Source organism: Phyllostomus hastatus, unplaced genomic scaffold (assembly GCF_019186645.2).
Source record: "Phyllostomus hastatus isolate PE091 unplaced genomic scaffold, TTU_PhHast_1.1 phas_scaffold_28, whole genome shotgun sequence".
Taxonomy (NCBI): Eukaryota; Metazoa; Chordata; class Mammalia; order Chiroptera; family Phyllostomidae; genus Phyllostomus; species Phyllostomus hastatus.
The window spans coordinates 7,013,558-7,034,447 of record NW_025334022.1 but is presented as its reverse complement, the minus strand read 5'-3'; the positions used below and the strand labels follow the sequence as shown (position 1 = coordinate 7,034,447).

Here is a 20,890-nt window from a genome sequence, read left to right as displayed (position 1 = left end):
TTTGTTTTCAGAATTTTCCTCAGTGTCCATGCTTGTTTATCTTCCCACATGAACTTTAGAGTCACCTTGTCCAGTTAAAAACTCTCCTGTTATTTATATTCTTATTGTACCTAATTTATAAGAAGTTGGTTGAGAATTCACTTTTTCATACAGAATCCTATTATCTAAGAACATTTTGCCTTTCTATTTGTTCAGATCTTCCTTATGAATATTGTACATTTCTTGTTAAGCCCATTTTTAAATATTTTATCTTGTTTTTGCTATTATAAATTATATGTTTTCTTCCCTTATGTTTTCTAACGGGTTGTTGTTGGTATATAAGAAAGCTATTGATTTCTTAACATTAATTTTATATACAGTTATTTTACTGCATTATCTCATTGATTATAGTATATTTTCATTTAATTATCTTGGGTTTTCTATGCATGCCATCATATTACTTGCAAATAGTCATTGTTTTTGCTTCATCCTTTCCAATTTTGTTTACCTCTAATTTCTCTCTCTTATCTAACCATTTTGGGTAGCACAACTAGTACAATCTAAGGTATCCTTATCTTATTTCTGCCTCTAGTGGAAATACACAAAAGGATTCATTGTGCAAATGGTCTTCTAGTTGTTTTAAAATAGAATTACTTTTCTTTAATCTTTTTAGAGATGTATCTGTTGTAGAAAGAGTAGAATATTAAACATTTTTTTAAGAAGCAAGGTATGGTAGGCAGAATAATACCCACCCCTAAAGGTGTCCTTGACCTAATCCCCAGAACCTGTGAATAGTTAGATTACACAGTCAAGTGAAATTAAGAATGCAGAAGGAATTGAAGTTGATAATTCGCCGTTCTTAAACCAGGGAAGTTATTCTGGATTGTGTGGGTGGCCCCAGTGTACTCATGAGGGTCCTTTAAATGTGGGGGAAGAAGACTGAAGAGTCAGTGTCAGAGTGTTACGTTAGAAAGACTTGTTCGGTCATTGCTGGTTTTGAAGATTTAAGATGGCCAAGAGCTGAGAAATGCTGGTAGCTCTAGAAGCTGGAAAAAGGTAGGAAATTGATTCTCCCCCTAAAACCTACAGGGGAGAAGTAACAGTTTTGCCACTGAAACATTTGTCATACTTCTGATTTCTAGAACAGTAAGGTTGTGTTGTTTTAAGCTGCAAAGTTTATAGTAATTTGTGACAACAGTATAGGAAACTAATATACCAGGTAACCTTTTCTCAAAATGAAATTTTTCACAGGAGCCCCACATAAAACAGATAAAAACAGAGCTGCACTGATTGAAGGAGGGCTGTGACATAGTCATGAAGGAACATCCAATGGAACCTCTAAGGGTGTGAATTGAATAGTTTAGAAACCACTTTTATAAAGTAAAGTGTCCCAGTTTAATTAAAGCTATTTAAAGTTTCAGCCAGTGGGATACTAGCTACATATTCCACTGAAATTCCTGCCTTTTGGAGCAAAATAAGGTTTTATGTATTTCATTTTTAAAGAAACAAATTAATAAAAAGATTAATTTTATATTTTAAGCATTGCAATTACAATTAGGAAGGGGTAAATAGATTAACACATGTGGGCAGCCTCTTTTTGCATGGAATCTAGCAGAAACTAGAAAGAATAGGAATGATTCTTTCTTGTTATTTCTTAAGCTCGGCCAGTAGAAAGTGCCTATAAAAGAAAGAAGAGGTTTAAAACAAAAAACCTGAAGAATAGTACATTTTTGGGCTCAGGGATGGTGCTACTTATTAAAAGCATGGCAAACAGATTAGCATAATATAGAAACTGCCCAGATTTTCAGCACTTACTTTGTTTATACATAAATAACTTGTGGGATATTTAGCCAACTACTTCATTTTTGTTTTCTTGCATAATTCATAATTTACTTCACAGGTATAAAGTTTCATCTACATGTCAGCAATTTCCTTATCAGTAAATAAAGGCCTTTAGTATTTTGATCACATAATAACTTATCTCAGTGCTTTCAATTTCAATAATAAATGCTTCTTCCTTGGGTATGAAATTTCTCATTAATTTTCACCAAGTTTCATAAAAATTTAATTCTCTCCTTTTGCATTCTAAAATTTTTTGAATATTGTATTTTTCAGGGTGATGATGGAATTCCAGGGCCACCAGGACCAAAAGGAATCAGAGTAAGTAATATTTGCTTGTGTATCAATGTGTTGTTGGTCAAAACACAGAAAAAGCCAATGAAGTATTACAAGACAAAAGAAGAAAGCACTCATATTGAAATACAAAAAAAATGTAGTATTTAAAAAGTTGAATGTAGGAGTTATCTTTACACATCCAGATGTCTATATAAACTAATATAAGAAGAATTTTAAATAGTTTATGGTTAAAAAATTACAACATGATAAATTCTAACAACTCGCCAATTTATTAAAAATATATATCATACAAGTGGTCTAAACCAGAACTTCCCAAATCACTGTGATCATCTCAGTCCTCTGGGTTCAGACGGCTGGACCCTCAGGCTGTGTATCCTCTCAGTGTACTATGTACACATACTATAATTTTCTTTGTGTATCTTGAAGAGGATAAGTTTGGTATGTAATGGTTTAAACTGCTCTTAAAGGTAACTACTTTTGAAAGAATGCAACATTTCCTTAATTCTAGAATGATTGAATTGTCAAGTTGTAATGTTCTGGAAATCAGGATGTCTCTCAAATTTGAAATGTGCATTTAGTGTAATTTTTCTGACAAGCTTTTAAGTGAACTTATGTTTCAGTGTGCTCTGGAATTGGCAGGTACTAAAGTATAAAAGTAGTACTGGCTTTTGGAAAATCATATTCAACTTTTCAGAGCCTCAGTTTCTTTATTTGTTAAACTAGAGACTCAAACAATACTGTCTCCAAGGTTCATTTTAGCTTTGAAATTCTGTGTTCATAGACTGATGAGGCACCTTAATTTGAGTATAAATTACATGGGTGGTGGCATAACATGTTTATCTGTGTGACAAAGACAATTAAACATTTTGATCCTTTGACCTCTAGAAATTTAATGTCTATACACATTTTCTGTAAACTTTAAAACATTTTGTTTACTGCTTTGTGCAGAAAACTGTACTTGAACAATTAAAATAAATAATTTAAAAACATTCTGTTTACTGTATTAAAATTTTTAGCAACAACTAGTTAGCTTTGTATGCTCTTTATAACTAGTGTGGGTAGGGTACTGGAAAAGCAGGGAAGAAACTCAAAATCCTTAGTTTATTTTATCAGACATATTTCTGTATTTTTCTGTAATAAGTGAATATCAATATACTATTAAAGCTCTTCATAAAAATCATAACATATCTTATATTAACTTTGGCTATTGTTAACTATATCCTAAGCACTATTGAGGCAAAAAAAAAAAAGAACAACCTGTCCATCCTATCAGTTCCAATTTCCAAGTGTCTGGGAGTGCCTAAATAGCCCATGTTCCTCAGCTAGAACTCCAGAAGTGCTTAGAACTAGGTGGCCTGATAGTTCCTATATCCTCAGGTCTCAGCTCACAGGCAACTTTTGACATGCAGATTGAATAATATACTATTATGGAAATTTTAAGCATATACAAATGTAAGGAGACTATAGTACAATAAAGCACATTCCTCCCAGCATATCTCTCTGATAACCACTCTATTATTATGACACTTGAAAAATTAGTAATGATTTTTCAGTGTACTTTAAAACTCAGTCCATATTCAGATTTCCTCAATTGTCTCAAAGATGTCTTTTTATAATTGATTTGTTTGAATCAGTATCAAAGTAAGTTACACATATTACATTGAGTTGCTATTTTCCTTAAGCATCTTTTATTATGCCATTGGAGAAACTGAGTCATTTGTATTGTACTATGGTCCACATTCTGAAACAGGCTGATTGTTTACTTCTGTTGTCATTTAAGTGGTTCCTCTGTTCCCTCATATTTTCTGCAAATTGGAGGTTGCCTTGGAAGAGGCACTAGAGAACTTTCTGGGAATTCAGAATGAGCTATACACTTAAGATTTGTGCATTTTACAGTATGTACATTATACTGCAAAAAAATTTAAAGAAAACAGAAAAAAGAACCAAAAACGTACCAATAAAAAAGATCCTGCTATGTTTGTAACCATTAAGTGGATGGTTCAAAACATATCTAAGAAGGATTTATGTACTGATCACTTCAATAAAATCGTGTGGCTTGTGGAAAAAAACACTTTATATGTAGTGCTGTGTACTTACTACTGAATTACATCTTATGGCCCAAATATCTGTCTATCCCCCTTCTTGATGCTAGGTTTGATCAGTGGTCTCAGGGTTATGAGCCTGATTCTGCCTTCAAAAATTTCCCCTTCAGCTTTCACGTAACGGTTTAGCATCCATTGATGACCATTGCCTAAATCCATTTTTTTTTCATTTAGAATTACAAACTGATGATTTTAAAAATCTATTAATCTTTCATTTATTAGCTAGAATTCTAATTTATCAGCTAGAATTCTAATAGGGTAATGAGTTGGTACAAAAGCAACGCCAAGTGATGATCAAGGAAGGATTTTGGTTGTTATCCTTACAAACACACGGAATTTACTGGTTTCAATCATTCATACTCATTATTCTTTTTGAAGCCCAAATTGTCCCATCTTAAATCTGTACATGCCCGTTCAAGTTGGTCCCTGTCCTGTATCCTTTTGACAAAACACTATTGATCTTTGATAACTTCCTTGCTTCATGATATAAAGCCCTTTAGGCTTATTCTGTACACTTCCTTTTCAGATCTGTAATTGACCATATTTATGACTACAGGTTCTTTTTAGTGAAAAATGTGAATGTTAGTCTGAATGTTAAGGGTTTTTGTTGCTATTGTATTTGTCATTGTTTTGACCTCTTTTTAGTGGGCAGAGTTAGGAAATATGTATTTTTTTATTTTATTTTAATCATTGTTCAAGTACAGTTTTCTCCCATTTACTCCCATTCCAGCCCACCCACCCAACCCTCCCTACTTCCCTCCCATTACCCGCCACCCCTAGTTGTTGTCCATGTGTCCTTTAAATTTGTTTCTGTAAACCCTACCCATTCCCTCCTGAAATTCCCTCTTCTCTCCCCTCTGGCCACTGTTAGTCTGTCCCCTATTTCAGTGTCTTTGGTTATATTTTACTTGTTTCTTTGTTTTGTTGTTTAGGTTCCTGTTAAAGGTGATATCATGTGGTATTTGTCTTTCACTGCCTGGTTTGTTTCGCTTGGCATAATGCTTTCCAGCTCCATCCATGCTGTTGCAAAGGGTAGGAGCTCCTTCTTTCTTTCTGTTGCATAGAATTCCATTGTGGAAATGTACCATAGATTTTTGATCCATTCATTTACTGATGGGCATCTAGGTTGCTTCCAGCACCTAGCTATTGTAAATTGTACTGCTATGAACATCGGGGTGCAAAGGTTCTTTTGTATTGGTGTTTTAGTGTTCTTAGGATATAGTCCCAGCAGTGGAATTGCAGGGTCAAAAGGCAGATCCATTTTTAGTTTCTTGAGGAAGTTCCATACTGCTTTCCATAGTGATTGTACCAGTCTGCAGTCCCACCAGCAGTGCACTAGGGTCCCCTTTTCTCCACAACCTCTCCAACAATAGTTGTTTGTTGCTTTGTTTATGATGGCCATTCTGACTGGTGTGAAGTGGTGTCTCATTGTGGTTTTAATCTGCATCTCTCTGATAGCTAGTGATATTGAACATCGTTTCATGTGTCTTTGGATTTTCTGTATGTCCTTCTTGAAGAAGTGTCTGTTCAAGTCCTTTGCCCATTTCTTATTTGGGTTACTTGTCTTCTTAGAGTGGAGTCGTGTAAGCTCTTTATATATTGTGGAGATTAAACCCTTGTCTGAGGTATCATTGGCAGATATGTTTTTCCATACAGTTGGTTCTCTTTTTATTTTGATACTGTTTTCTTTAGCTGTGCAAAAGCTTTTTATTTTGATGAGGTCCCATTTGTTTATTCTTTCCTTTAAGTCCCTTGCTCTAGGAGACATGTCAGTAAAAAAGTTTCTGCATGAAATATCTGAGATTTTCCTGCCTACGTTCTCTTCTAGGACTTTAATGGTGTCACAGTTTATATTTATGCCTTTTATCTACCTTGAATTTATTTTTGTGTAAGTTGTAAGTTGGTGCTCAAGTTTCATTTTTTTGCACGTAGCTGTCCCGTTCTCCCAACACCATTTATTGAAGAGGCTATTTTTATTCCATTTTATGTTGCTGCTTCCTTTGTCAAATATTAATTGACCGTAGAGACTTGGGTTTATTTCTGGGCTCTCTGTTCTATTCCATTGCTCCATGTGCCTGTATTTACGCCAGTACCAGGCTGTTTTGATTACAGTGGCCTTGTAGTATAGTTTAGTGTCAGGTATTGTGATCCCTCCTACTTTACTCTTCTTTCTCAAAATTGCAGCAGCTATTCGGGGTCGTTTATGGTTCCATATAAATTGTTGAAGTGTTTTTTCTATGCCTGTGAAATAAGCCATTGGTACTTTAATAGGTATTGCATTGAATGTGTAAATTGGTTTTGGTAGTATGGACATTTTGATGATATTAATTCTTCCAATCCATGAACACAGTATATGTTTCCATTTGTTTGTGTCTTCCTTGATTTCTCTCCTCAGTGTTATCTGGTTTTGTGAATACACGTCTTTTACCTCTTTGGTTAGGTTTATTCCTAGGTATTTTATTTTTCGTTTTGCTATTTCAAATGGGATTTTTATCTTGATTTCTGCTTCTGCTGTTTCATTGTTCGTGTATTGAAATGCCTTTGATTTCTGGATATTGACTTTGTATCCCACGGTTTTGCCAAATTCATTTATTAGGTCAAGCAGATTTTTGGTGGAGTCTGTAGGATTTTCTATGTACATTATCATGTCATCTGCAAACAGTGACAGTTTTGTTTCCTTCTTTCCGATTTGGATGCCTGTTACTTCTTTTTTTTGTCTGATCGCTGTGGCTAAAACTTCCGGTACTATATTGAATAGAAGTGGAGAAAGTGGACAGCCTTGTCTTGTTCCTGATCTTAGTGGAAAAGATTTTAATTTTTTCCCATTGAGTATAATGTTGGCTGTAGGTTTCTCATATATGCACTTTATTATGTTGAGGAATGCTCCCTCTATTCCCACTTTGCTGAGTGTTTTTATCATAAATGGGTGCTGTACCTTATCAAATGCTTTTTCTGCGTCTATTGATATGATCATGTGGTTTTTGTCTTTGCTTTTGTTTATGTGAGGTATTACATTTACTGATTTGCGAATATTGTACCATCCTTGCATCCCTGGAATGAATCCCACTTGGTCATGGTGTATGATCTTTTTAATGTACTATTGGATGCGGTTTGCCAGTATCTTGTTGAGGATTTTAGCGTCAATGTTCATCAGCGATACTGGCCTGAAGTTTTCCTTCTTTGTTATGTGTTTATCTGGTTTTGGAATTAGGATGGTGTTGGCCTCATAAAAAGATTTTGGGAGTCTTCCATCTTTTTGGATTGTTTGAAATAGTCTGTGAAGGATAAGGGTTAGCTCTTCCTTAAATGCTTTGTAGAATTCTCCTGTGAAACCATCTGGTCCAGGGCTTTTGTGTGTTGGGAGTTTTTTTATTACTGCTTCATTTCTTTTGCTGTTATTGGTCTGTTCAGGCTTTCTGCTTCTTTTCCATTGAGTTTTGGAAGATTATATTTTTCTAGAAATTTGTCCATTTCATCTAGGTTTTCAAATTTCTTGGCCTACAGTTCTTCATAGTAATTTCTTACAATGCTTTGTATTTCTGTGGTATCTGTTGTAATCTCTCCTCTTTCATTTCTGATTGTGTTTATTTGCATCTTCTCTCTCTTTTTCTTGATGAATCTGCTTAAAGGCTTGTCGATTTTGTTTATCCTTTCAAAGAACCAGCTCTTGGATTCATTGATCTTTAGAATTGTGCTTTTAGTCTCTATGTCATTTAATTCTGCTCTGATCTTGGTTATTTCCTTCCTTCTGCTTGCTCTGGGCTGCCTTTGTTGTTGTTCCTCGAGTTCTTGTAGACGTAGGGTTAGGTTGTTTGTTTGGAATGTTTCTAACTTTTTTAGGTGGGTCTGTATTGCTATGAACTTCCCTCTCATGACTGCCTTGGCTGTGTCCCATAAGTTTTGGGTTGTTGTGAGTTCGTTTTCATTTGTTTCCAGAAACCTTTTGATTTCTTCCCTAATATCATTCTTGACCCATTCATTGTTTAATAGCATGCTATTTAATCTCCATGAATTTGAGTGTTTTGGATTTTTTTCCCTTGGGGTTGGTTTCTAGTTTCAGTGCCTTGTGGTCCGAGAAAATGCTTGGTATGATTTCAGTTTTTTGAAATTGTTGAGGCTTGTTTTGTGTCCTGTCATGTGGTCAGTCTTTGAAAATGTTCCATGTACATTTGAAAAAAAAAGTCTATTTAGCTTCTTTGGGATGGAGGGTTCTTTATATATCAGTAAAGCCCATTTCATCTAGGGTATTGTTCAATTCCACAAAATCTTTGTTGATATTTTGTTTGGAAGATCTGTCCATTTTTGATAGTGGGGTGTTAAAATCCCCCACAATAATTGTGTTGCTGTCCATATCTTTCTTGAAGTCCTCTAAGATTTTCTGTATGTATTTGGGTGTTCCTATGTTGGGTGCATATATATTTACAGGGTTTATGTCTTTTTGGTGGATTCTTCCCTTGAGTGTTATGAAATGACCTTCTGGGTCTCTCTTTATGGTCCTTTTTTGGAAGTCTATTTTGTCAGATATGAGTATTGCTACCCGGGTTTTTTTTTTCTGTCTATTTGCTTGGAAAATTTGTTTCCAGCCCTTCACTTTCAGCCTGTGCAGATCTTTTATCCTGAGATGGGTCTCTTGTAGGCAGCATAAGTGTGGGTCATGTTTTCTTATCCAATCAGCTATTCTATGTCTTTTGATTCAAGCATTTAATCCATTTACGTTTAAGGTTATTATTGATATGTACTTATTCATTGCCTTTTAAGTACGTGTGTTACTCTCTCACTGACTCTTTTCCTTTCTTTCCTTAAAGCAGTCCCTTTAGCATCTCTTGCAGAGCTGGTTTCATGGAGGTGTATTCTTTTAGACTTCCTTTCTCTGAGAAGCTTCTTATTTGGCCTTCTAGCTTGATTGAGAGCCTTGCTGGGTAAAGTAGTCGTGGTTGCAGGCCTCTGGTTCTCATTACTTGGATTATTTCTTGCCATTCTCTTCCTGCTTGGAGTGTTTCCATTGAGAAGTCAGCTGTTAGCCTTATTGGGGCTCCCTTGTATGTTACTTCCTGTTTCTCCCTCACTGCCTTTAAGATTCTCTCTTTGTCTTGAAATTTTGCCATTTTAATTATGATGTGTCTTGAGGTGGGTCTCTTTGGGTTCCTCTTGATTGGGACTCTCTGTGTTTCCTGGATTTGTGTGACTTTTTCTCTCATCAAATTAGGGCAGTTTTCCTTCATTACTTTTTCAAACAGGTTTTCTATCCCTTGTTCTTCTCCTTCTGGAATCCCTGTCATATGGATATTATTACGTTTCATATTGTCTTGCATTTCTCTTAATCCCTCTTCATTCTTTCTGAGCCTCTTTTCCTTTTCTTGCTCTTTCTGGGTGTTTTCTTCTACTTTGTCCTTTAGCTCGCTGATCTGATCTTCTGCTTCATTGATCCTGCTTTTCATTCCTTCTACTGTGTTCTTCAGTTCAGAAATTGTATTCTTCATTTCCTCTTGGCCCTTGTTGAGAGTTTCTATTTCCTTTTTCATGCTGATATAGTTTTCAGTGAGTTCATTGTAGCTTCCCTGTAGTTTCTGGTGGCTCATTGTGAGCTCCTTGAGCTTCCTGACAATCATTGCTTTGAACTCTATATCTGATAGTTGAATTGCCTCTATTTCATTTAGCATTCTTTCTGAGGCTTCCTCCTTTCCTTTCATTTGGGGTTTGTTTCTTTGTCTTCCCATTGTTTGTGAGACTCTTCTTGTTCGCCTCAGCTTCTTATATTGATCTGTTCTGGCTCCCTGGGTTTATGTTGTGACCTTCTTTAGTAGAATAGCAGTGAGTTTCAGTGGTGCTGTTTCCTTGATCTCCCAAGCTCACTGGTCTTGGGCTGTCGTTTAAGTTGGCTTTGTGTTTGCCTTTGGGTTTTGATTGTTGTTTAGTCTTTCTTTGGTGATTCCTTCCCACCAGCTCGTTAAATGAGGGTCACTCTGTCCACCATCTCCTGTATTTTGTTGTGCTGGTGAGGGCAGGTTGTGTTGAAGCTGGTTCTTCTGTGTGTATAAATTTAAAGAATTCTTGTTCAGTTGTTTGTATTGGGTAGTGTCTCCACTGTTTAGTTGTATTTCCAGATAGGTTCTGGATTCAGGTTTGTGTGGTCACTACTCCCTCCTTCACCTTTTTCTGTTGTTATCTGTTAGTGGTTCCTTCGTTGTTGGCTTTCCTCTTTCAGTGGGTATCCTGGTGTTCACCTCCTCCACCTATTCTCTTTTGTCTTGTTGCAGCACTCTTCTTAGGGTCCGGTCTTTGGTCTTTTGGTTCTGCCACAATCCTTGGTCCCCTATTTTCAAAAATGCTGAAGTATGTTGGTTGCTTGCCTCTCTACTCCAAAGATCAGTCAGGATTTTCTCCCCTGAGCAAAGGAAAGCCGAATCTGCTCCTTCCTACTCAATGCCATCTTAGCCCCCCTCAGGAAATGTGTATTTTTAAGAGGAAAATCATGCATTCATATTATTACTTCCAACTGAAATTTAAAATAATTTTTTGTATACTTATTCTTTCTTCCTGCCATCTCTCTCTCCCTAAGGTGAAAATCTTGATTTCAAATGACCTTAATATGATTTATTATTTCCTTTACCCTACAATACATCTATCTTGTTTTCAAAATAGCAGTTTACAAATTAACAAAATAACAATTTCAACTTTAATGATAGTAATAGAATTCTTAAATGCCACTAATTATTTCTTTGCTTTTCTCTTTTCCTGTTTGAATTTACTAATTTCAGAAAGGAATCGTAGTTAAAATACAGCATGTGTCTGGAAAAAGTCCAGCCATTGTTAATAAAATGAGAATGGTTTGTGCAACACCAGTGTGACCTGGCAGCCAAGGAGAGTGGACTGGAATGTACATGCGTGAACAGTGTACTTCATTGTACTAGTCAGTGGGCACAGTAGACACCACCAAGTGAGCATGTATACTGTGTGGCTGTCATATTAAAAATGACTGAGCAAATACAGCAACAAATCTGCATCAAATTTTGCCTTAAGCTTGAACATTCCTCTGCAGAAACTATTCAGATGATTCAGAAGGCCACCACTATGGGCTCCTGGTAACGGGCAGCTTCATCATGAAAACTCGCCAGCTCATTCATCATGTCTCATGCAGAGCTGTTTGGTGAAATATCAAATCACCCAGGTGACTCAGTCCCCCTACATCCTAGATTTGGCATCCTGCAGCTTCTGGCTTTTCCCAAAACTAAAATCACCTTTGAAAGGAAAGAGATTTCAGACTGTTGATGAGATTCAGGAAAATAATGACGGGGCAGCTGATGGCAATTAGGAGAACTGTGTGAGGTCCTAAGGTGCCTGCCTACTTGGAAGGAGCCTGGAGTGTCACTGTCCTATGTACAATTTTTCTTTTATCTTGTATCTTCTTCAATAGACATCTCTATTTTTCATATTATATGGCTGGATACCTTCTGGTCAGACCTCATATGCTGTTTTAAAGGCACTTGAAGTAATTCTTTTCTCTATATGATTATGTCAGAAACTTGATATATATTAAATTCATTAGTTCCCCTTTGTTTTCAACTTTTTTATGATTTAATTTATTTATTTTTAGAGAGGGAAGGGAGGGAGAAAGAGAGAGAGAGAGAAACATCAATGTGTGGTTGCTAGGGGCCTGGCCTGCAACCCAGGCATGTGCCCTGACTGGGAATCGAACTTGCAATGCTTTGGTTCGCAGCCCACGCTCAATCCACTGAGCTATGCCAGCCAGGGCTTAGTTTCAACTTTTAATGATTTCCCTTTTACTGCTTTTTAATTTTAATTTCTAATATATTTACATTGTTTTTAAGGTATATTCAGAGATGTTCATCATCCATCCTTGCCATCCTCTTATTTTGTTTTCTCCTTTATCCCAGAAATAATCATTTATCATTATTTTAATCATTTTTTATTTTTTCATTGCTAAGTTATCACTACCATTCTTATACCATGGTAGCATATTATATATACCTCTTACACTTTGTTTCTTTTATTTAACATTATATGCTGGAGACCACAACTTACTTCAATGTACAGAAATCTTCCCTCATTTTTTTCTAACAGCTGCATGAGTTTACATTATGTGCATTTACCATAATTTATTTAGTCGTGTCTCTATTGTTTCTAATCTTTAGCTGTCACTCCAGTTCTATGGTCTTGTCTAAAATTCAGCTATAATAATGCTGCAATGAATAACCTTGAATTTCATATTTTGTTTAATAATTTCTAGAGTATCTTTGGAGTAAATCCTTAGAAATGAACTGCTTCAAAGGGTAAATATATGTATAGTTTTACTAGATACTTCCAAATTTTTCTCCATGGCATTTGAATCCCATTAGCAGTATATTAGAGTACTATTTTCTTGTACCCTTACCTACAAAGAATATTGTAAAATTTGTATTTTAGCTAATTTTGACAGGGAAATTCATTGAAGGAATTTTGGGTGATCACATTGATATTCTCTGAGGCAGATATATTTTCCCCTTATCCTCCCCTGCTAAGATCAATATTTATAACAAACCTGGGAGAGCCACTTTATCTTTTAGAAAAGACATTTCATCTACTAATTTGCCTGCTCTTAGTAAGTACAATGAAGACAATGCTCCCTCAAATAGTAGTTTCTTTTATACTTTTTTATAGAGACTTATAACATGTATAGAGATTTTTTTCTATGATTTTTGAAAGAATAGTGATTAGTAATCAATGAGACACATTTTGTCCATTGCATTTCAAAATGCAGTTTTTATAATTTCCTTAAGTAGGATATTATTTTATTGTTACTAATTCTTATTTGGTTCAATTAATTTATTTCTTCTCATAGGGTCCTCCTGGGCTTCCTGGATTTCCAGGGACACCAGGTCTTCCAGTAAGTAGGATTTGGCTTCTTATTTTTTTAAGATTTTATTTATTTATTTTTAGACAGAGGGGAAGGGAGGGAGAAAGAGGGAGAGAAACATTAGTGTATGGTTGTCTCTTGCACACTCCCCACCAGGGACCTGGCCCACAACCTAGGCATGTGCCCTGACTGGGGATTCGACTGGGGATTCAACTGGTGACCCTTTGGTTCGCAGGCCAGCACTCAGTCCACTGAGCCACACCAGCCAGGGCAATGGCTCCTTATTTTTAAGTCCCTTAAAAAGTAATCTAAGATTTCCTTTTTTTATGGCTGAGTAGTATTGCATTGTGTAAATGTACCACAGCTTTTTTATCCCTTCATTCATTGATGGACACTTGGGCTGCTTCCAAATTTTGCCTATTAATAACACTACAATGAACATAGGGGTGCCTAAGTTCTTTTGGATCAGTGTTTTAGGTTTCTTTGTATATTTTCCCAGAAGTGAATTCCCTGGGTCATAAGGAAGTTCCATTTTTAATTATCTGAGTAAATTTTGTAGTGTTTTCCACAGTGGCTGCACTAATCTGCATTCCAACAAATATTGCATGAGAGATCCCTATTCTCTACATCATGGCCAATTAAGCCAGTCAGAGAAAGACAAATACCATATGATTTTACTTATATGAGGAGTTGAATGTACAAAATAAACAAACAAATGAAATAGAAATAGACTGAAGATACAGAGAACAGACTGACAGCTATCAGAGGGGAGGGGCTTGAGGGGCTGGGTAAAATAGAAGAGGGTAAAAAAAGAGAAATGGTGTTGGAAGGAGACTAGATTTGGAGTGGTGAACACAATACAGTATACAAATGATGTATTATAGAATTGTATACTTGAAACCTATATAATTTTTATTAACCACTGTAACCCCAACAAATTTTATGAATTTTTTTTAAAAAGTAATCTAAGAACTTTTATATATGCTTATATCTCTTTTCAAAGGGAATGCCAGGCCATGATGGGGCACCAGGACCTCAAGGTATCCCTGGATGCAATGGAACCAAGGTGAGATCTCAACTTAAGTTTATGCAATATGCTTGATAATAATAGATTTTAAAAACTAAATCAATATGAGCAATGTTGCAGAAGAGACTGAAGCAAATAGCTTCATGTCTAGGACATGAAAATGTTAAATGTTAACTCATGATAACATTTTTAATATACTAAAACATGAATAATGCTTTAAGTATGTTTAAGAAGCTGGGATATTGCATTGGGTTGAAGATTATTTACCAAATCCTTTTCTTACTTTAGTGTAAAGTAGGATGAGAGTTAAAAAGGAATTAGGATATGTATGTTTTAAATATTATATCAGTTGTTAAAAGTAATACTTATGAATGTCATTTATTAGCTTTACTTCTTTAAAAACTAGGTACAATTTAAGTTTTCAAATATTTCACATTTTAATTTTTTTTCCCTTGCTTAATGACATCTTTAAGGAAAATATCCTAAAAATCTATATATAATACAACACATCTATTTTTAACTATAAACTATTAGTATGAAACATGAAACTTTGCTCCATCAGTGAAAATAATTTAACCATTTAAAAAGAAAAAGAATGGAGACAACTGTACTTGAATAACAATAAAAAGAAACAGAAAACATTACATGTGACAAACATCTTTTCCTGACCCACTGTTCTTGTTCTGAGTTATAACTACATTTAATATAAAGTGATAGTAAGACAAAAATGAGGAAAATTTGCTCTTTTTAAAAGATTACATATTACAACCTTACATATTTTATTCCTTCAGTTTTCTCCTTTTCCTATATGTTAATGCAACAATGTTATTATTTTTGTATATTCTTTTAGTATTTTCGATTTTGCACTTAATGTTCTGTGAAATTATTCATGAAATACCCTGGGTTTTTCTAACTAATGGCATGTGTCAGATTTTATATTAGGACATGTATTTTGAAAAACTTGAATAAAATATGTTACATTATAAAAACTATATTTTGTGATATTTATTGTAGCATATACTTGAAAGCAATAAAATATTCTTACACCCAGTATTTCTCCAGGTCAGTATGACCCTTGCCAATATGATGATGATACTAACAATAGTAAGAAACTATTAGATTTGTGAAACTTACTTATGATCTTTGTTTCAGCTAGGGCAACCTTACAGGGAGAGGACCAATGTGGAGCTAACATGACAAATATCATGTTAAAAGTGGGCTACAATACATTCTTGTGCCTATTCTAGTTATTTAGCAATTTAAAAGGAAAAAGAAAATATTACATATGAGAAACATTTTTTCCTGACCCACTTTTCTTGTCTTGAGCAGCAAACAGACCACTGGCCAAAGTCTTAATTTTGAAGACTCATCATCATCTATAATGAGCATAGTATGCTATATGATTAAAAGGACAGTTTTCTTTTTATAAAACAGCACCTTAGCAGAATGCATAATAAGTTTGTGTCTGAGGCCTCCAATTATATGAGCAATAGATTTTTTAAAAAATTGATTTATTATGTATACCTTTATTTTTAAAGATTTTATTTATTTATTTTTAGAGAGAGGGTAAGGGAAGGAAAAAGAGAGGGAGAGAAACATCTGTGTGTTTGCCTCTCATGTACCCCTATCTAGGGACCTGGCCCACAACTCAGACATGTGCCCTAACTAGGAATTGAGCTGGTGACCCTTTGGTTCACAGGCCTGGGCTCAATTCACTGAGCTACACTAGCCAGGGCTCCTATGTGTACCTTTAGAGAAAAAGGTTTTTTTTTAATGTTTCTTACTGTGTAACTAATAGAGTAAACCCCATATGTGGAACCAGAATATATGAGTTGTTTTGTTTTCTGTCTTCTAACTTGATGTCAAGACCTCTTCCTTTCTCTCTGGACCTACCTTTTCCATGTGTACAAAATGGTGGAGGGGTATTGGACAATAACTAAAGTCACTCAGATGTAATAATTTTACTCTTTTAAACCTCTGATAAGGATATTTCTAGGATTACTATGGCATATAGATATTTGAGAGGAGGTTGAATTAGGGTTTTTCTACAGCAATTTTGGCTTTTGTTTTATAAACCAAATGTCCATATACCTTACAATAGTGAGTGGGAACAAATGGGTGCTTAGGAAACCTAATGACCTGCAATTGTTAGAACTATTGCTATTATTGTCTTCTTGGCAACATTAATGGCATTCTTTCATACTATCTTTTCCTCCTAGCAAAAAATAAATTAGTTTACAATAAAATAAAAAATCAGTAAGGCAGTTAAAATAAGAATCTACATAATACATTGGCAGGAAATTGGGACAAATTATTAACTGTTAAATGTGATTATGGCCAGTAATCTGTGTTGTGATTGTATCAGAATGAATTTGTCAGAAGTAAATGACTGAGATAGAAGGTTGTTTTGTTTCTATTTCTTTTACTATATTTTATTTTTAATGTGTTTTTTAAAGATTTTATGTGCTTTTAGAGAAAGAGAAACATCCATGTGTGAGAGAAACATCAATTGGTTGCCTCTCACACGCCCGCAACTCGGGACCTGGCCCACAACCCAGGCATGTGTCCTGACTGATGACCTGAACCGGTGACCTTTTGGTTTGCAGGACAGCACTCAAGCCACTGAGCCACAGCAGCCAGGCCTTTTTTTAAAATTTATGATTTGATTGATGAGTAGAGATAAAAGTATCTTAGAAGTTTGACATGATATGGATAGTTAATGAAGTAATTGGAAAGTGAAGACTAATGAATTTTTAGCAATCTGTCAGGTTTCAGAATGGCATTTACATAAATGTTTTCAATAAATCATTGTTTGTTGGTATAATTATGCTTTGTTTCTTGTTCTTCCATGCTCTTTCTTTTTAACTCTTTCTAGGGAGAATGTGGATTTCCAGGCAGTCCCGGTTTTCCTGGTTTACAGGGTCCTCCAGTAAGTTATAAAATTTGGGATTATAATGAACATAGGAATTGACAGAAGAAGCAGAATTGTAAAAAAGTGAGCTCAATGCATTCATGTAGAACAAAGTAGTAAATTTTAAAGCAGTAAAGTAGAAAATGATTTTTTTTTTGAAAAAGAAGTTTGTAGTATAGTTCTGTGCTGGGTAAAAGCAAGGATTCTATGTTGTTTAATACAGAGAAGTGCAAAAGTAGATTTACAGTAGTGAGTATGTTCAACACAGAGTTTATTCTGTTATTATTATTTATTATTGTATTATTTTTCATATAAACAGTTGTAAACCTCATTTTGCCCCACCCTCAATAAATGTCATCTTTAAGTATCCTAACATACATTGTACTCAGAGTGACCCTACAGAAATCTATTCAATTTTAACTTTATTTGGAAAGCGTTGTATCCTTTTGCTTGCTCTGTTCTCATATTTATATGTATGTATGTATGTTTGTATGTATTATATATGTTCATATATAAAAGAAAATCTTTTCTTAATAATAGGGACCTCCTGGGATTCCAGGTATAAAGGTAAGCATCTCATGCTGGCAAGGTAAACATTTTTAATAAAATGTTTGGAAAGCCTGCAACTTGAATCGGATAATGTCTCTGACTTGTCTTAAAATGGGTGCAGTTGTTCACTTATAAGATCTCTTTAAGTCATCTCGTTTGTTCCTATGGCTTTTAGTACCTGCTGTGTGCTCAGACACTTGCAAATACGTATATCATATGCAAATATCTTTTCTGAAACCTTCTGTCCTCATTGCATTTTGATACAGTTTAACACCGGCTCTCTGTAGAAACACTTTTCCCGTGTATTCTGTGACACTACACTTCCCTGATTCTTCTCTTGCATCTCTGGTCATTCTGCAGTCTTGTATGCAAGCTGACACTATTCTATCCAGCAAGCATTAGGGCACAGTTTGAGTCTTCTCTTCTATGCCTAGGAATATTATTAATGCTCACAATATTGATTATCATTTAATTACTGAATAGCAACATTTTTATCTCTAAAACAAACTTTTCTTTTAACCTAGATGCCTCCCTGATATCTTGATTCAGATATTTCCCAGATATTCAAATTAGTGTGTTCAAAGTTAACCCAGAACCCCAAATAAAACTGTTCTTCCCTCTGGCTTCTCCATCTGTAAAATTTGCATCACTATATATTATATATACTATCACATGAGCACCAAATCTGAGAGTGTTTCATTTTTTTTACTCCTTCACATGCCTCTACCTCTTCATTCCATTATTTCACTAAATACTGTGAATTTTTCCTATAAAATATATCTTAAATTCGCCCATCTCCACTGTCACCACACTAACCACAACATCTCATCTGGACTATTGTAATAACCCCGTAAATTGTCTGTCTGTCTGTCTGTCTGTCTCTGTCTCTGTCTCTTCTTTTTGTGTAGTACCCCTGACCTATGAAACAGATTTAATCTCTACAAAACAGCCAAGAATGATCTTTTAAAAATGTAAATAAATAATTTAATCTCCCTGCTTATAACTTTCAAGAGTTTCCCATTGCATTTAACACAGTCTATCTACCATTCTTTTCCATGGCCTATACAACCTGCATGCTCTGGGCCCTGCTTACATTTTCAGGTGTATCTTTAAACCACTTTTCCCTTGGCTCACCAGTCACCCCACTCTTCATTACATTATTTGAATGTTCCAAACTCTTCCCTTTGAGGGTCCTTTGTACATGTTATTTCCACTACCCAATACTCTTTCTCCAACTTCACCTGGCTGACTCATTATTCTTTAGTCCTAAGCCTGAATGTTACTTTCCCAAATTGCCCTTTTGTGAGTACCCACACTAAATTAATTTCCTTTTCTATTTATTTTTAATTGAAATATATTTCACATATAACATTGTATAAATTTAAGGTATACAACATGTTAATTTGATATACTTATATATAATTGTCATTATAACAATAATTAGCACCTCTGCCATGTCACACGATTATCATTTCTTTCTAATCCTCCACTATTTTTTTTTATGTACCATGATGTTTTTCTTTACTGCCCTTAATGGAACATTTGGTCATCTTATTTGTTTTCATATTATGGTCTCCATTTCACCAGTATATTGTTAGCACCACAAGAACAGAGGTCTTGTTTGTTTTTTACTTCTGAGTACTCAGGGCCTAACAGTTTTGGGCAAATATTAATATTTAATAAATGTTTTTTTTTCATGAATGAGTAACTGAAAGTACCACAGTCTCTTACTAAATTGAGTGTACTTGAGTGTTCTCTGTCCACTTCCTCACTTCCCTTTAAAAGGTAAATTTATTCATGTTAATTACTGTGTTTGCCTAATCTTCCATGATATTTATGTGACAAATTGAAGTCTCAGATCATTTTTCATGCTCTTGGTAGTTTTTATGTAGCATAACTGTGATTTATAACTTTCATTGATGGTTTTTTTCAGGGAGAACCAGGTAGTATAATTATATCATCATCACTGCCAGGACCAAAGGGTAATCCAGGATATCCAGGTCCTCCTGGAGTACAAGTAAGCATCTAGTAATTTTCTTCTCTGCAATACTGATTTAATCACATCACAGCATCACATTTTTTTCTCCTTTTCAGCCTTTAATTATAAAAATTATCATCTAAAGTTTGATAGACATTACATGTACCTTCTACTTGAAGATAAAAGCAATCTGGACCATGGAGAATTTTAAGAAGTACTGCCTTGTTCTCTTACTTTTCTATCCAATTTCCACAGAAATACTTGTTTTGGTGTTTGGCAGTAGAAATAGGCTTCTATATTTTTATTCTTGTACTGTGGGGATCAGTAGAGTAGCAGGAATAGTCCTGATGATTGTAAATGATCTGATTAAAAATAAAATCAGATTTTATTTTTTGTCCCATTTAAGATATTAGAAGACATCATTTATAACACTATAGTTATGCATAATATATGAACATATTTCAGGCTGAAGGAGTACAATGTATGCATCAATTATGATCCTAAGAAAAACATTATGTTAGCCTACAGATAACGTATGCATAAAAACAGCAATAAATTTAGAATATTTATAGATTAAGAAGTCAGTTTCTTGAGGTTTATATTTCATGAGGATTGATCTCAAAAGTAATAATCAGTACTTTCTAATATTTGATCACTAAGATAACATGTTGGGGACTTTTTTTAAAACTACCTTCTCATATACTTATCACCCATCCATATGCTATTACGTACTCTCAATCTTACCCTTTACCTTTTATAAATTTTATTATGTAATATTTGAAACTACAGAAGAATGCATGCAATATATATCCATATATATAGATATATATGTTGAGAAGCATAACAACCAAATGAACACCTGTGAACCCAGCACAGCATGTAAGAAATAGAATATTAAAAATGACTTTTAATCAACCTGTGGTTTCTGCTTTCTCTGAAGACATAACTATCATCCTGTGTTTTCCATTGGTTCTTAAAAATAGTCTTACTACATATGCGTATATCTCTAAACCATAAAATATCTGGCTTTGCTTTTTTCCCCCAGTTTGTTTGTTTGTTTGTTTTAATTGCTGTTCAAGTACAGTTTTCTGTCTTTACCCCCATCCCAGCCCACCCCCCCAGCCCTCTAGGTAACATGTTGGGATGCACCTTAACATATAAAGAGAAAAATCTGCAGAAAACCTCCCTCTCATTTCTACCTCCCTTTGTTATTATACATGTGTCCTTTATACTTATTCCTGCAAACTCTTCCCCCTTTCCCCTGAAATTCCCTCCCCTGTGGTAACTGTCAGCCTATTCTCTATTTCAGTATCTTTGGTTATATTTTGCTTCTTTCTTTGTTTTGTTGATTAGA

The 20,890-nt window shown here is 34.8% G+C and overlaps 1 protein-coding gene across 1 annotated transcript in view; it reads left to right on the top strand.

Moving 5' to 3' along the window:
• The window catches only part of COL4A5 (collagen type IV alpha 5 chain), a 304,752-nt gene that overhangs the window by 153,323 nt on the left and 130,539 nt on the right, over positions 1-20,890 (top strand). Inside the window, exons 4-9 of the mRNA XM_045817489.1 lie at positions 2,095-2,139; positions 13,057-13,101; positions 14,075-14,137; positions 16,974-17,027; positions 17,550-17,576; positions 19,492-19,575. Of these exons, the coding sequence (XP_045673445.1) occupies positions 2,095-2,139; positions 13,057-13,101; positions 14,075-14,137; positions 16,974-17,027; positions 17,550-17,576; positions 19,492-19,575 (318 nt within the window). The remainder of the gene's footprint in view (positions 1-2,094; positions 2,140-13,056; positions 13,102-14,074; positions 14,138-16,973; positions 17,028-17,549; positions 17,577-19,491; positions 19,576-20,890) is intronic.